At 42.3% G+C, this 17,163-nt stretch overlaps 1 protein-coding gene across 1 annotated transcript in view; it reads right to left on the reverse strand.

The window, feature by feature from the left end:
- Nucleotides 1–1,034: 1,034 nt before the first annotated feature.
- ERICH6B (glutamate rich 6B) overlaps nt 1,035–17,163 on the reverse strand; it is a 102,103-nt gene continuing 85,974 nt past the window's right edge. The window contains exons 10-11 of the mRNA XM_075263135.1: nt 4,390–4,618; nt 1,035–1,433 (exon numbers count right to left, since the gene is read on the reverse strand). Of these exons, the coding sequence (XP_075119236.1) occupies nt 1,044–1,433; nt 4,390–4,618 (619 nt within the window). The 3' untranslated portion in view covers nt 1,035–1,043. The remainder of the gene's footprint in view (nt 1,434–4,389; nt 4,619–17,163) is intronic.

Consider the following 17,163-nt stretch of genomic DNA (forward strand, 5'->3'; position numbering starts at 1 on the left):
CAAAATCAGCCTCCAAAAAAGCCTCCCAATAGAGTTCTATTGGGAGGCTTTTTTTGGAGGCTGATTTTGAGGCCGATTCAGCGCCAAACTCCTTGCCAAAAAACTCAATCTGAATGGACCCTAAAGCTGGTCTAACACGGCCGTAATGTATGTCCGCAAATGGTCTGCAATTGAGGGTTTTCAATTGCGGACCATTTGCGGACACATTATATTCAAAGCGGCCTCTTACACCACTGGATATTTTATCCGTGGTGTGACTGGGCCACAACCGTGGTCCGCATTTTATAGGACATGTCCGTAATGGCCGTGAATTGCGGCACTGCACGGACTCGCCCATAGAACTCTATGGGCGAGTGTGGCAGGACACGGATGTCGGCGGAGTCTATGTTGCCGATCAGCAATTTGTGGACCGTAAATTCAATACGGTCGTGTAAAACCAGCCTAAGAAGGAAAAGCAGAAGAAAACTGAAGACCTGATTCTAGAGATGTGTTCTTCTATGTGTTAGGGATGGGGCAGTGGATGATGAAATACAGGGAAAAGACAGGTTACTAGACATTGCCTCAAGGGATAGCATAAAGATCAAATAACACCGTATGAGCTTTCTATTTTCTGAACTGTCTAGGTGCTGGTGATCTTTGTGTTGTGGACCTGTACATACTGCATGTACATACTGTGGCGGGGCACTATGAATACTGGTAATACTGTTGTTACTTCTCATATTATTAGTGGCACAACCTGTAAATACTACTCATGACTTTTACAATAGCCATTACTGCCAAGCGTATGTTTCACATGGACACTTACACTTCTTTCCCATCTCAGAGGAGTTTCCTTGATGCCGGATGCAAGAGAGCCTCATACTGTCAGTGCGCTGTGTATGAAACCATTGGTACTTTGTGTAAAATGACATTTACTGCAGTTTTTCTGTTTATTTCTAAATGTGAACAGCCTGTATTTTTGTACAGAAGACATTTACTGTGATTCTCCTAGATGTAGCAATGCCTGGTCCTCAGTATTTCGTTTGTCCTTTGTCATACCAGCCTTAATGTTGGAGTTTTATTCCCTGCTTATTACTGCTGTCTATTGGCTTTTTCTTCCCTCCCCTTCCCTTAAGTAACTCAGTTTTAGAGGACAATGTCCTTCTGGGCTTCTTTTTCACAGCAGTTCCACTTTCTGGCTTTTCTTTTGCTTTGAGAAGATTGGACGTATTCTCTGGTCTGTTGGTGAGTGTAATGATAAACTTCAAAGACTTTTGTAGCTGGTGAATGTTGTCTTCTACCATCTTCTCTCGGTCTTGAGAAATAGCTGAGATTCTCACCAGTCTGTGGATCTTGTTTAAAAGGCGGAAGATTTCAAGTTTTTTAGAAGAACAGTATAGCTCAGTCTCACTGGTGCTCCACTTCATTTCAGAACCTCTTTCAGGATCTTTCAACTGAAAAAAACCATAAAAATAATAATACATTTTATTTATATAGTGCCAACATATTCTGCAGCACTGTACAATTTGTAGGGCTCAAGTACAGACAAAAAGAGACAACACAGAGTAATAGTCAGTTCAGACAATGGGGCTGAGGGCTGTGCCGCAGGAGCTTACAATCTATGAAGGGGTGACACAAGAGGTAGCAGGGGCAGCATTGTAGATAGCATTACTTATACAGTGGAGAAGCCATTTATGTGATAGAGGTTACTGTCATTACACATAAAGCTGTATGAGCCATCACCAGTCGTGTCCTTGAATTTGTAGAAGATTCCTGGACATATAAAGTTACAGTTCGATATAACATATCATGTGGGGTAATGTGGGAGAGTGAACAGAGGAGGGTTAGTTTTAGGAATTCTAACTGCGGAAGGGTTTACATTAGGAATTATGATAGGCCTGTCTGAAGAGATGTAATTTATTGTGGGGTAAGATTTATGCCTTATAGTTATGTAATAGCTTGATACAGTGGGGCAAAAAAGTATTTAGTCAGTCACCAATAGTGCAAGTTCCACCACTTAAAAAGATGAGAGGCGTCTGTAATTTACATCATAGGTAGACCTCAACTATGAGAGACAAAATGAGAAAATAAATCCAGAAAATCACATTGTCTGATTTTGTAAGAATTTTTTTTCAAATTATGGTGGAAAATAAGTATTTGGTCACCTACAAGCAATCAAGATTTCTGGCTCTCACAGACCTGTAACTTCTTCTTTACGAGTCTCCTCTTTCCTCCACTCATTACCTGTAGTAATGGCACCTGTTTAAACTTGTTATCAGTATAAAAAGACACCAGTGCACACCCTCAAACAGTCAGACTCCAAACTCCACTATGGTGAAGACCAAAGAGCTGTCAAAGGACACCAGAAACAAAATTGTAGCCCTGCACCAGGCTGGGAAGACTGAATCTGCAATAGGCAACCAGCTTGGATTGAAGAAATCAACTGTGGGAGCAATAATTAGAAAATGAAAGACATACAAGACCACTGATAATCTCCCTCGATCTGGGGCTCCACGCAAAATCTCACCCCGTGGGGTCAAAATGATCACAAGAACGGTGAGCAAAAATCCCAGAACCACGCGGGGGGACCTAGTGAATGAACTGCAGAGAGCTGGGACCAATGTAACAAAGCCTACCATCAGTAACACACTACGCCGCCAGGGACTCAGATCCTGCAGTGCCAGACGTGTCCCACTGCTTAAGCCAGTACATGTCCGGGCCCGTCTGAAGTTTGCTAGAGAGCATTTGGATGATCCAGAAGAGTATTGGGAAAATGTCCTATGGTCTGATGAAACCAAACTGGAACTGTTTGGTAGAGACACAAGTTTTCGTGTTTGGAGGAAAAAGAATACTGAGTTGCATCCATCAAACACCATACCTACTGTAAAGCGTGGGGGTGGAAACATCATGCTTTGGGGCTGTTTCTCTGCAAAGGGGCCAGGACGACTGATCTGGGTACATGAAAGAATGAATGGGGACATGTATCGTGAGATTTTGAGTGCAAACCTCCTTCCATCAGCAAGGGCATTGAAGATGAAACGTGGCTGGGTCTTTCAACATGACAATGATCCAAAGCACACCGCCAGGGCAACGAAGGAGTGGCTTTGTAAGAAGCATTTCAAGGTCCTGGAGTGGCCTAGCCAGTCTCCAGATCTCAACCCTATAGAAAACCTTTGGAGGGAGTTGAAAGTCCGTGTTGCCAAGTGACAGCCCCAAAACATCACTGCTCTAGAGGAGATCTGCATGGAGGAATGGGCCAACATACCAACAACAGTGTGTGCCAACCTTGTGAAGACTTACAGAAAACGTTTGACCTCTGTCATTGCCAACAAAGGATATATAACAAAGTATTGAGATGAAATTTTGTTACCAAATACTTATTTTCCACCATAATTTGCAAATAAATTCTTACAAAATCAGACAATGTGATTTTCTGGATTTGTTTTCTCATTTTGTCTCTCATAGTTGAGGTCTACCTATGATGTAAATTACAGACGCCTCATCTTTTTAAGTGGTGGAACTTGCACTATTGGTCACTGACTAAATACTTTTTTGCCCCACTGTATATCAGTCCTTTTAAAATAATATTTATTAAAAGTGAGGTTTTATTTGCATTTATTTCTTCTAGCTGAGCGTTAGTCAGTGAAATGGTTTTTGATGTCTAGAACAGTCAACATTGAGGAATCAGTGATGTGTATAGCCTGCTATGAACCCTTACTGTATATGTACATAATGTGATCTACATTTCTCTTTTATTCATTCTACTAATTTTGTTAATTGACAAAAAAACAAACAAACAACTATTAACAAAAGTATTAAAGTATTCTTACTTTACAGCACAGCTGCCTAAAACTTTTGCATGGTTCTGTATGCTTCCTAGCTATGCATAGAGTGCCTAGGGCTCTGTATTAACATTTAGGTCATTGCCTTTGATTTGCTTCTGAAGCCATTAGATGCATTACTAAAACATCTATCATGTAAGGATTTATGGCTTCCTAAGAAGGGGGAAGAGAATGTAGCAAAAGTTTGATTAAGTTGATAATAATAGGTCAAAGTAAAATATAAAATACGGGATTTTCTGCTATTACTACTATGTCTGCATTATCAATATTACTCCTAAGGCTTCATGCACACAACTAATGCTAGTGCAGGTGTCCATTCTTCTGGTCTGTCTCTAAAATAGTGGACACCAATAGAACCCAAGGGAACCCTATGACTGTAATTTTGTCTGAGAATTTTTGCACCAAATGGATACCTAGCCGAAGTGTGCACTCTCCTCTGTTCCCTTCAGATATTTCTGATGGATCTGAATAGGACTTGATATAAAAATATTGGAATGGAACAGAAGACCTGAAGACACTTGGTCTGCACTCTTAGTTGTTTACATACTAAAGATGGGAAATGACTTACCAGAAGCTTAGACCCAACATTGAAAGTCATTCTCGCTTTGTCTTTTGTGAATGATAGAAAGATTTCATCCTGTTTCAACATCTTCACTTCAATGTTGGAATTGAGCATAAAGGAGATTGGTTGGAATGGAGGAGCATGCACATGCTGGCTGAGATCCCACCAAGTCCAGTGTTTCTTCTGGGCCCCCTTCTCATCAAAGTAAGAGCCCCCGCATGGATCTAATACAGTCCTTGTGCAGAAATATCAAAGGAGAATCAAAATCAGTCACAACATTTTTGGAATAATATTAAAATGGTTATCTATGAGATATATATCTATATCCAATAATCAGCTTGATGGCCTTAACCCATAAGTACTATCATAGTGTCTAATGTAATGGTATGTCTATGCTAGTGGACTAAAATGGTTTTCTTTTCTCTTTTGTCTATTCCTTTTTGTTTGAAGGACAAGGATTATAACCCCGATTAATCAAAAATGTTGTAGCACACACAGGTTTTGTTGCCAAAAAAGAGTAATAAATTTATTTACAACACCGTGTACATCATTTGTTGTGCCTTTGGACATAGGGATCGCAGTAATATGAAAAAGACTGATAGATCACAATAGTTGACGTTTCAGTCGTGTAGACCTTCATCTGAACTGATCTATAGTGTGAATACAAGACATGTAGGATGTGTCCAAACTAGGCAAGTTACTGTCATGCCATAATATAAGTAACTATTTATAGGGGCTCCCCTGCTTTCTTATTGGGTTATTGCTGCTTGTAAAAGTGAAATATGTTATATAATTGCTTTATACAATGCCATATTATTATTCATTACTAGAGCACCATTGATTCCAAGGCGCTTTACATTTGCAGAGAGTTTTACGTACAAAACACAAAATACACAAGTACAATAGACTAACATTGTGACCAACTGGGACAATGGGACAGAGGGTCCTGTCCACAAGGCCTTACAATCTATAGGGGAGGGAGATAGAGACACTACATGTAGACATTCTACTGATCTTGGACAGCATGTTATAAGGATCCTATAAAAGTACTGTAATGGCTGCATGGCGCAGTACTGGGCAGATATTCTGAAGCTGTCTAACATTTACCCAGTGTAATGGACACAGTCCTATTAGTATCTGCCTCATTGGGGGAAATTTACCATCCTATCTATACCAGTTTTAGTGGCACACATTTGATGCACGGCCTATTCTGTGCCTAGCACACCATTTTCTGTAAATGTGAGTAGAATAGGGACTACAATGTGGATGTCTCCGTCAGCCATATGTATTATAAAAAACCCTATTATATACACAATTCTGAATCTAGTCACCTTACAGAAAGGGCCTCCAACACCTGACATAACACAAATACAGAAATTATTACTTTTCTTCCCAAAAATATAAGCCATAGCCATTGACAAGATTGTTCTGCTTCCAATGAGTCCAAGCATTGGAACAGTGGCATGCGGTGATAGATCCCACTCATTGGCAGCAGTAATGGGTTAATAGGGAACACTCTCAAGTATCATTAGCATGCCGAGATCAAACAGTGACAGAAGGCTTCTATTAAACGCAAAAATAAAAGATCGCTTCCTAGTTATTACCAATGCAAAGGAGACTTCTCCATCTAGTGAGGGTCAAGCTGAGATAAATATATTGTGCAGGTCTTGTGCTTGGCAGCATTTACACAACGATTTCTATTAGGAAAGCTATTAAACGGGAGCTCAGGGATTGGAAACACCATACGGATGGTCTTTATATAAATACATATAGGAAGCCAATTTAGCAATATAATTGGCTTTACTTGAAAGATTCAATTACTTTTCAATTGCTCATCCAATGGAAAAATCGGAGAAAAAAATGTAATTGTTCTTATTTCCAGTTGTATATACTGATGGCTGCTAATTGTTTTACAAGCCTGATAAAGCTTACGGATATGTATAAGCACGATGTCACTGAGATAAGCGGCGCTCAGCCCCAGCATTTTGAGGATGGATCAGTAGAGGATGCATATTGGGAATTTATTAGCTAAAACTAACAATAGCAATAACCACTTTATAGATAGCAGAGCACCGGCATAAACAAGGAAGGTTTCCTCTCATTCCAGAACACGATTGTTGTCATTTCTAAAATTGGGAAACTGCTTCAATTAGCAATAAAAAGTTTCCAGATCCTGCACATGGGAGCCATCGTACACTGTTAATGATGTGGGGAGGTAAACAGGTATTGAGTCTGTGCAGTTATGGACTATTTTCCCTCAAGTAATAAAAAATAAAGGTTGTATGAGTCATATACAATGTGATACAATGCAACATTAGCAAAGAGTAATGGCACGTTTTACGGCATTCTATAGTCTGTGAATGGCATTCAGGTAGTTGACCGTCTTAAAGCAGTCCAGTGATGGTGATGGATCTGTAGGGTATCTGAAATTCCTTACAGCCTTGCTTGCTATTGTTAGTATCGATAATAACATTATATTCACATGGCGAAATAGACTGGCACCTATACGGAAGACTCAGTTCACATACAACAGAAAAACGGCTGCATTGGTGCTTAGGTAAGGGCTCGTTCACATCTGCGCCCGGCACTCCGTACTTCAGGTTTCTGTTTCCTGCATAAAACAGAGGCAGGAGACGGAAACCTGCAGGAGGCTTTCTCACCCATTCATTTGAATGGGTGAGAAAGCTGTCTGGCCGTGAGCGGTGGTGAGCGTTTTATGCTCTCCGCCGCGAAACCGGGTTTTATAATCCGGACACAGAGTCAGACATGCAGTACTCTGTGTCCGGATAAAAAAAACCCGGTTTCGCAGCGGAGAGCCTAAAACGCTCACCGCTGCTCATGGCCGGACCCGGTCTATGGTTTCCGTCTTCTGGCATGCAGAAGACGGAAACCATAGAACGGAGACCCTGAACGCAGGTGTGAACCAAGCGTAAGTAGTGGAAGAATATCCTAGTAAAAAGAGCCAAGTGCTTCCTTAATACATGACGCTGTGCTCTTGTGACAAATCATAAGGATTCATCTGATTTATGTATTTTGTTTGTGACAAGTGCCAGATGATAGAAGCTTTCTGCATTTCTGGTCGTACCCATTGGCAACCAATCAAGATAACGCACTGTCACCACTAGGATGGTCAGAATAAATCTTTTCAGGTTTTTTTGTCTATGTGGTTTTGAGGGCTATAACATTTTTTTCACGTTGGTTATTCAGATCAGCTTGATTCCCAATACTTAAAAAAAAAAAGAAAATATATCTTTTAATAAGAGAAAGTTAAAAGGTCAAACAAGGTATACCAATGGTAAAAAAATTTGAACTGTCTTTGGTGGTGTATTGCAGAACAAACGGGTGGAATACAAACACAGTTTAATTGGTTAGTCTGTCACCACAGGACTGGCCGGAGCTCCACTGCTTGACAGGGTTGAACACTATGAGAACCCTCCTTCTCGATTGCCTAAAATCTACTATATATCCCCTGATGAGCACCCTTATCCATTGGTCAAAATGTGTTGGATGGATGGGCCATAATTAGAGCTATTTTTTAGGGACAATTTGGTACTGCCCTTGTGAGGGCAGGAGTATTTGGATTCTGGGGTTCAGAGGTTAGTTTGAGGGTCAATAGTCATCCTAGATGACCCACCGTGGGCTCATTTGTGTTATATTCCACCCCTTTGTTGGGTGATTTATTTATAAATCAGGAAAATTCAAACAAAAAAAGAGGTAAAACATGTTTGGTTTTCACGTTTCACTTTTTTTTTTTTAAATAGCTACTAAAAAGCTTTCTAATAGTTTTCCCTCTCCATTACAATATTTTGTATTTAGTGTGGTGTTGTCAGGGGTGGGGCTTGAAACTGTGATGTGGACTTAGTGGCTTATTGGCTTTTTTTTTTTTTTTTTAATTATTTTATTTTCATTTTTATCTTTTCTATTTATTTATTAAGGTCACGCCCTTTGGGGTAATTTTGACAGTCATTTTTTTGGTGGCAGCTAACTTTCCCTGTAACTGGGGCTGATATAGTACCCAGTTACAGGAGGAATGCAGCCCCTTGCCCTTATCTGCTGTGCTGACCTGGGCCCTCTAGCACCCAGCAGCTCTAACAGTCTCTGATCCCCGGTGGATCATGTAACTGTCGAATCAGAGGGAAGCCACATCATAGTGGCTCTCATAGCTTTGTATACAGCAAATGGGAAGGCTGGGATGGTAATATTCTCTAGAGAAGCTCCGGCTGTCGATACAACTGGCTCCTCAGTTCTGCATATGTATGATTTTGTGCAGCTTCTTAATACTGCAAGGATGTATGGGTATGTCCTTGCAGAATAAGAAAGGGATCACCCAGCTGTATAAAATCTAGGGGGGATCTGGAACTGGTTAAAGGAACAATCCAGGGGAAACACCTTTTTCCATTACTGCACATCTTATCTGATTGTCTATCACACTTTGTACTTCTTTGGTATATATTGTACTTATGTCCTTGCAGTTTAGCTTCCCGACTGGTTCTGATCAGACACCATTTTGATTTTTATGATTTGTGCCTTGCTATCAGTCCCATTATGCTTAGCATCACATGGAAAGCGAGAGCCAAAATAATACAGTTCTCCCCTGTATCCCGCTATATTTTCCATTACTGACAGGGCTGAGTCTGATCAATAGTATCTATGATGCGGAGTTTGCATCCTCCGTAAATTGAATGGTCTATGCAGTTTTATCATATGGGAAGTTCTGATGCCTGAGATAGTGATGGAGAGAACAGGAAGATAAGTAATTCCCAGGTGTATCACCATGAGATAACATGACCCAACTGAAGAGAAGGATCCCATGAATTTTCAGATTGAAGGGGATAATAAAATAAGGCAATACTCGTAGAACTGAATATATATATATTGGAGGAATAGTTAAATAATAAGACAAAACATTTACCTCAAAAATTTTTTTAGAATATTTTTGATTATTTCACATTTTTGTTCCTCTGCCTAAAAATGAATGTACTGTAGATACACACAGTATAAATAAAATAAACTCTAATATAAAATTATTTCAATAGGGCAATGAGATAAGGAGGTGCCAGACAGCCGAAATGAATTTCATGTGCCAACTACGGCTCATCTATGTAGCTGTTGTACCCCTTAGTTAAGAGGACCTTTGTGCGACTTTAATGTCTAGATCCCCTGCAATATATTCAGGACTTTTTTTCTAACAAATTTTCACCATTTATCTTCAGTTTCAACTTAAGAAAAGAGAAAAACAAGGTTAACGTGAAAGCAGTGGAGCAGTGAGCAAAAATGTAATATTTGGCATCTGGCTATGTAAGGATAGGCGACATGTAATGAACTTAACTAATATCTAGCAATATAGAGCCATGTCTACAAGCATGTGAGATGACTGAACACTGACAAGTGATTTTCAACGCACTAGTGAAGGTCATCCTTCCTGCAGACCTCAGTGTCTTATCTTAAATGAATCCGTAAGTAAAGGAGTTATGGACATTGATTTTTGAGTGTGCACATTTCTGATAATACCACATAGGTACAACAGGATCACTGTTTCCTTACAGAAAAAAAGTCCTATTTAAAATCTGCCCAGTCTTAGTTGCGTGAATTGTTGCATGAATGTATGATCCATTTATCACTTACACGAGAATGAAATATTTTTAGGATTAAAGCCATAGATATAGATAATAAAATAACCAATGTATTTTCTGGGAAGCTTACATTGATAACACAATAAAAACTTAAAAATATTTCAAAACTACAGCCCTAAAATTTCAGCCACATTTTCCCTACAGCGGGTGTAAGGTACGTACATAGTAGACTGCGAGGAGATGCAAATGACTTATCTTAGAGTGATAGCCAGGTGCAAATGAACATTTAGTTATTACTAGCCGCCGCAGAGGTAAGATATTTTATGTTCTCATTTTGTCTGTGTTGGAGAGGTCTGGAATATGTGTCTTAAAGGGGCTCTATCATTGGGAAAAGTTATTTTTAGCTAAGCACATTCTTACATAGCCTTTAGAAAGGCTATTTCACACCTACCTTTTGTATGTACAGTCCTATGAAAAAGTTTGGGCACCCCTATTAATCTTAATCATTTTTAGTTCTAAATATTTTGGTATTTGCAACAGCCATTTCAGTTTGATATATCTAATAACTGATGGACACAGTAATATTTCAGGATTGAAATGAGGTTTATTGTACTAACAGAAAATGCGCAATATGCATTAAACCAAAATTTGACCGGTGCAAAAGTATGGGCACCTCAACAGAAAAGTGACATTAATATTTAGTAGATCCTCCTTTTGCAAAGATAACAGCCTCTAGTCGCTTCCTGTAGCTTTTAATCAGTTCCTGGATCCTGGATAAAGGTATTTTGGACAAACAATTCAAGTTCAGTTAAGTTAGATGGTGGCCGAGCATGGACAGCCCGCTTCAAATCATCCCACAGATGTTCAATGATATTCAGGTCTGGGGACTGGGATGGCCATTCCAGAACATTGTAATTGTTCCTCTGCATGAATGCCTGAGGATTTGGAGCGGTGTTTTGGATCATTGTCTTGCTGAAATATCCATCCCTGGCGTAACTTCAACTTCGTCACTGATTCTTGAACATTATTCTCAAGAATCTGCTGATACTGAGTGGAATCCATGCGACCCTCAACTTTAACAAGATTCCCGATGCCGGCATTGGCCACACAGCCCCAAAGCATGATGGAACCTCCACCAAATTTTACAGTGGGTAGCATGTGTTTTTCTTGGAATGCTGTTTCTTTTTGGACGCCATGCATAACGCCTTTTTTTATAACCAAACAACTCAATTTTTGTTTCCAAAATGAAGCTGCCTTGTCCAAATGTGCTTTTTCATACCTCAGGCAACTCTATTTGTGGCGTACGTGCAGAAACGGCTTCTTTCTCATCACTCTCCCATACAGCTTCTATTTGTGCAAAGTGCGCTGTATAGTTGACCGATGCACAGTGACACCATCTGCAGCAAGATGATGCTGCAGCTCTTTGGAGGTGGTCTGTGGATTGTCCTTGACTGTTCTCACCATTCTTCTTCTCTGCCTTTCTGATATTTTTCTTGGCCTGCCACTTCTGGGCTTAACAAGAACTGTCCCTGTGCTCTTCCATTTCCTTACTATGTTCCTCACAGTGGAAGCTGACAGGTTAAATCTCTGAGACAACTTTTTGTATCCTTCCCCTGAACAACTATGTTGAACAATCTTTGTTTTCAGATCATTTGAGAGTTGTTTTGAGTAGCCCATGATGCCACTCTTCAGAGGAGATTCAAATAGGAGATCAACTTGCAATTGGCCACCTTAAATACCTTTTTTTATGATTGGATACATCTGGCTATGAAGTTCAAAGCTCACTGAGGTTACAAAACCAATTTTGTGCTTCAGTAAGTCAGTAAAAAGTAGTTAGGGGAATTCAAATCAATAAAATGATAAGGGTGCCCATACTTTTGCACCGGTCAAATTTTGGTTTAATGCATATTGCGCATTTTCTGTTAGTACAATAAACCTCATTTCAATCCTGAAATATTACTGTGTCCATCAGTTATTAGATATATCAAACTGAAATGGCTGTTGCAAACACCAAAATATTTAGAACTAAAAATGATTAAGATTAATAGGGGTGCCCAAACTTTTTCATAGGACTGTAGCTATTTAATAAGTCTGTTGTCAGGATTTGAACCTAGAGACTGCAGTGTCCCAGGCGGTAACTCTGCAAACTGAGCTATTCAGCCTCCTGGACAGTTCCAGTGCTGATCCGAGCCTAGTTCCCGCTGGCTCTAATTCTAGTTCCTGCCTCTCTGGGTTGCTCCACCCTGTTCTCTGATTGTGCTTCCTATTTAAGCCCAGTCTTGGACTTCCTGCTTTGCGAGATTATTGTGCTCTGCATATGATCAAGCTGCCTTACTGCCCTGCTATCAACCCAGACGCTCATCTCATCTCATCTCGTGTACTGACTACTGGCTTGCCCCTGACCATGGTATTTGCTCTCTCCTCAAACTCTGACGCTCACCTCATGTACCGACCTCTGGCTTTCCCTTCTGACGATCCCTTGGACTTTGATTTGGCACCTCACCGCTCGACTGTTACTGAACCCTTGGCTAGCTCCCGACCACGTTTCCAGCCTTACAAGTAAGTCTCCATCCAGGTGGTAGCAACCTTAGACTCCAAACCAGACCCAAAACCGTTACAGAATAATCTCGCCCAAAAATGGAGTCTGTTGTGACTACCTTGAGGCAGCAAGTAGCTGAGCTTCAAGAATTTGGTTCTACTTACCAAGAAAAATTTTGTAAGTTACAAACGCTTGTGCTGGATCAACAACGAGATATCATGGAACTGCAAAAACAACTCCTGGAAATGCGCAATTCAGGCTCAGATTTAAATACTCGTATGCCTCTGCCATCAAAGTTCAGTGGGGACCGTCACCATTACCGAGGATTTCTTAACCAATGCCGTATCTACTTCCAAATGCAACCTGCTCCTTTTACTAGTGACAGGAAAAAAGTGCTATTTATCATTAACCTGCTGTCAGATGAAGCTCTAGCATGGGCATCCCCTTATGTGGAAAAGAACTCTGAGCTCCTCAATGATTTTGAAAACTTTATCACTGCTATGGATCAAGTCTTTGATGACCCAAATCGTTGCGCTACAGCTGAGACAAAATTACATAACCTGCGTCAAGGACGTTGCTCAGTTGCTGAATACACAGCAGAATTTCGACGTTGGGTAGCTGACACCACATGGAATCCAGCAGCCCAAAAGAGTCAATTTCGACGAGGTTTATCAGAGCTTGTAAAGGATGAGCTTTGCCAGAGTTGAGGCTCCTGATGGTCTGGAGGATTTTATACAATTGAGTATCCGGATTGATCAGAGACTTACTGAACGTAGAAAAGAGAGACTGCGTATATTTGGAAACCAACCCACCTATTCTTTCAGTCACTCAGAATTGAACACTCAGCAAAAGACTGAACCCTTACCAGAACCTATGCAGATTGATGTAATCCGAAAACCTCTTAGTGCCGTTGAGAAAGAGAGGCGCCGTACAGCAAATCTGTGCCTCTATTGTGGGGGATCAGGACATTACACCATTAATTGTCCCAACAAGTTTCAAAGGTCTATAGCCTGCACCAGTGCTAAGGCAGACAGCAATCCTGAACTCTCTGAACTGCCGGATTCAGTTATGCAGACCATCTCATCTGTGACCCAAAATGAAAACAAAATGTATTCGGCATCCTCTCATTTTGTCATTCCAATTCAGGTCATGGTTGGGAGCCATAAAATACAGTGTTCTGCCATGTTAGATTCCGGCGCAGGGGGAAATTTTATGGACTTACAATTTGCGCTTGACAATAACATTGCACGTAGAATAAAATCCGTGGCAATTGATATGGAAACTGTTGACGGTTCACCTTTGTCATCTGGACCTGTAACTCACAAAACAATGGAACTTGGAATCTGTATAGAACCTGCTCATCATGAAACTATTAGTTTTCATTTGATTTCTTCTCCCAAGTTTCCCGTGATTTTAGGAATTCCATGGTTTGCTGTCCATAATCCTTCTATCAACTGGGAATCACGGACTGTTACTTTTCCTTTTGAATACTGTAAGGACAATTGTTATATGTGTTTAGCCATCCAAGAGCAAACAAAATTTTCCAAGATTCCTCACCAGAATTATGAGTTGCCACCACAGTACCAACAGTTCAGTGATGTCTGCAGCAAGAAAAAAGCTGATCAACTACCTCCTCATCGTCCTTATTAGAGATGAGCGAACAGTGTTCTATCGAACACATGTTCGATCGGATATCAGGGTGTTCGCCATGTTCGAATCGAATCGAACACCACGTGGTAAAGTGCGCCAAAATTCGATTCCCCTCCCACCTTCCCTGGCGCCTTTTTTGCACCAATAACAGCGCAGGGGAGGTGGGACAGGAACTACGACACTGGGGGCATTGAAAAAAATTGGAAAAAGTCATTGGCTGCCGAAATCAGGTGACCTCCATTTTAGACGAATAGTGGATTTCAAATCCGGGTCATATGAGAATGTGAACTTTGTGACTATGAGACAGGGATAGCTGTACAGGCAGGGATAGCTAGGGATAACCTTTATTTAGGGGGGAATGTTATTAAAAATAACTTTTTGGGGCTCTATCGGGTGTGTAATTGTGATTTTTGTGAGATAAACTTTTTCCCATAGGGATGCATTGGCCAGCGCTGATTGGCCGAATTCCGTACTCTGGCCAATCAGTGCTGGCCAATGCATTCTATTAGCTTGATGAAGCAGAGTGTGCACAAGGGTTCAAGCGCACCCTCGGCTCTGATGTAGCAGAGCCGAGGCTGCACAAGGGTTCAAGCGCACCCTCGGCTCTGATGTAGGAGAGCCGAGGGTGCACTTGAACCCTTGTGCACCCTCAGCTCTGCTACATCAGAGCCGAGGGTGCGCTTGAACCCTTGTGCACACTCTGCTTCATCAAGCTAATAGAATGCATTGGCCAGCGCTGATTGGCCAATGTATTCTATTAGCCTGATGAAGTAGAGCTGAATGTGTGTGCTAAGCACACACATTCAGCTCTACTTCATCGGGCTAATAGAATGCATTGGCCAGCGCTGATTGGCCAGAGTACGGAACTCGACCAATCAGCGCTGGCTCTGCTGGAGGAGGCGGAGTCTAAGATCGCTCCACACCAGTCTCCATTCAGGTCCGACCTTAGACTCCGCCTCCTCCGGCAGAGCCAGCGCTGATTGGCCGAAGGCTGGCCAATGCATTCCTATGCGAATGCAGAGACTTAGCAGTGCTGAGTCAGTTTTGCTCAACTACACATCTGATGCACACTCGGCACTGCTACATCAGATGTAGCAATCTGATGTAGCAGAGCCGAGGGTGCACTAGAACCCCTGTGCAAACTCAGTTCACGCTAATAGAATGCATTGGCCAGCGCTGATTGGCCAATGCATTCTATTAGCCCGATGAAGTAGAGCTGAATGTGTGTGCTAAGCACACACATTCAGCACTGCTTCATCAAGCCAATACAATGCATTAGCCAGTGCTGATTGGCCAGAGTACGGAATTCGGCCAATCAGCGCTGGCTCTGCTGGAGGAGGCGGAGTCTAAGGTCGGACCTGAATGGAGACTGGTGTGGAGCGATCTTAGACTCCGCCTCCTCCAGCAGAGCCAGCGCTGATTGGTCGAGTTCCGTACTCTGGCAGAGCCGAGGGTGCACTTGAACCCTTGTGCACCCTCAGCTCTGCTACATCAGAGCCGAGGGTGCGCTTGAACCCTTGTGCACACTCTGCTTCATCAAGCTAATAGAATGCATTGGCCAGCGCTGATTGGCCAATGTATTCTATTAGCCCGATGAAGTAGAGCTGAATGTGTGTGCTTAGCACACACATTCAGCTCTACTTCATCAGGCTAATAGAATACATTGGCCAATCAGCGCTGGCCAATGCATTCTATTAGCTTGATGAAGCAGAGTGTGCACAAGGGTTCAAGCGCACCCTCGGCTCTGATGTAGCAGAGCTGAGGGTGCACAAGGGTTCAAGTGCACCCTCGGCTCTCCTACATCAGAGCCGAGGGTGCGCTTGAACCCTTGTGCACACTCTGCTTCATCAAGCTAATAGAATGCATTGGCCAGCACTGATTGGCCAGAGTACGGAATTCGGCCAATCAGCGCTGGCCAATGCATTCTATTAGCCCGATGAAGTAGAGCTGAATGTGTGTGCTAAGCACACACATTCAGCACTGCTTCATCACGCCAATACAATGCATTAGCCAGTGCTGATTGGCCAGAGTACGGAATTCGGCCAATCAGCGCTGGCTCTGCTGGAGGAGGCGGAGTCTAAGATCGCTCCACACCAGTCTCCATTCAGGTCCGACCTTAGACTCCGCCTCCTCCAGCAGAGCCAGCGCTGATTGGTCGAGTTCCGTACTCTGGCCAATCAGCGCTGGCCAATGCATTCTATTAGCCCGATGAAGTAGAGCTGAATGTGTGTGCTTAGCACACACATTCAGCTCTACTTCATCGGGCTAATAGAATGCATTGGCCAGCGCTGATTGGCCGAATTCCGTACTCTGGCCAATCAGCACTGGCTAATGCATTGTATTGGCTTGATGAAGCAGTGCTGAATGTGTGTGCTTAGCACACACATTCAGCTCTACTTCATCGGGCTAATAGAATGCATTGGCCAATCAGCGCTGGCCAATGCATTCTATTAGCGTGAACTGAGTTTGCACAGGGGTTCTAGTGCACCCTCGGCTCTGCTACATCAGATTGCTACATCTGATGTAGCAGTGCCGAGTGTGCATCAGATGTGTAGTTGAGCAAAACTGACTCAGCACTGCTAAGTCTGCATTCGCATAGGAATGCATTGGCCAGCCTTCGGCCAATCAGCGCTGGCTCTGCCGGAGGAGGCGGAGTCTAAGGTCGGACCTGAATGGAGACTGGTGTGGAGCGACCTTAGACTCCGCCTCCTCCAGCAGAGCCAGCGCTGATTGGCCGAATTCCGTACTCTGGCCAATCAGCACTGGCTAATGCATTGTATTGGCTTGATGAAGCAGTGCTGAATGTGTGTGCTTAGCACACACATTCAGCTCTACTTCATCGGGCTAATAGAATGCATTGGCCAGCGCTGATTGGCCGAATTCCGTACTCTGGCCAATCAGCACTGGCTAATGCATTGTATTGGCTTGATGAAGCAGTGCTGAATGTGTGTGCTTAGCACACACATTCAGCTCTACTTCATCGGGCTAATAGAATGCATTGGCCAATCAGCGCTGGCC

The sequence above is a fragment of the Leptodactylus fuscus genome, chromosome 2 (assembly GCF_031893055.1).
Source record: "Leptodactylus fuscus isolate aLepFus1 chromosome 2, aLepFus1.hap2, whole genome shotgun sequence".
NCBI lineage: Eukaryota > Metazoa > Chordata > Amphibia > Anura > Leptodactylidae > Leptodactylus > Leptodactylus fuscus.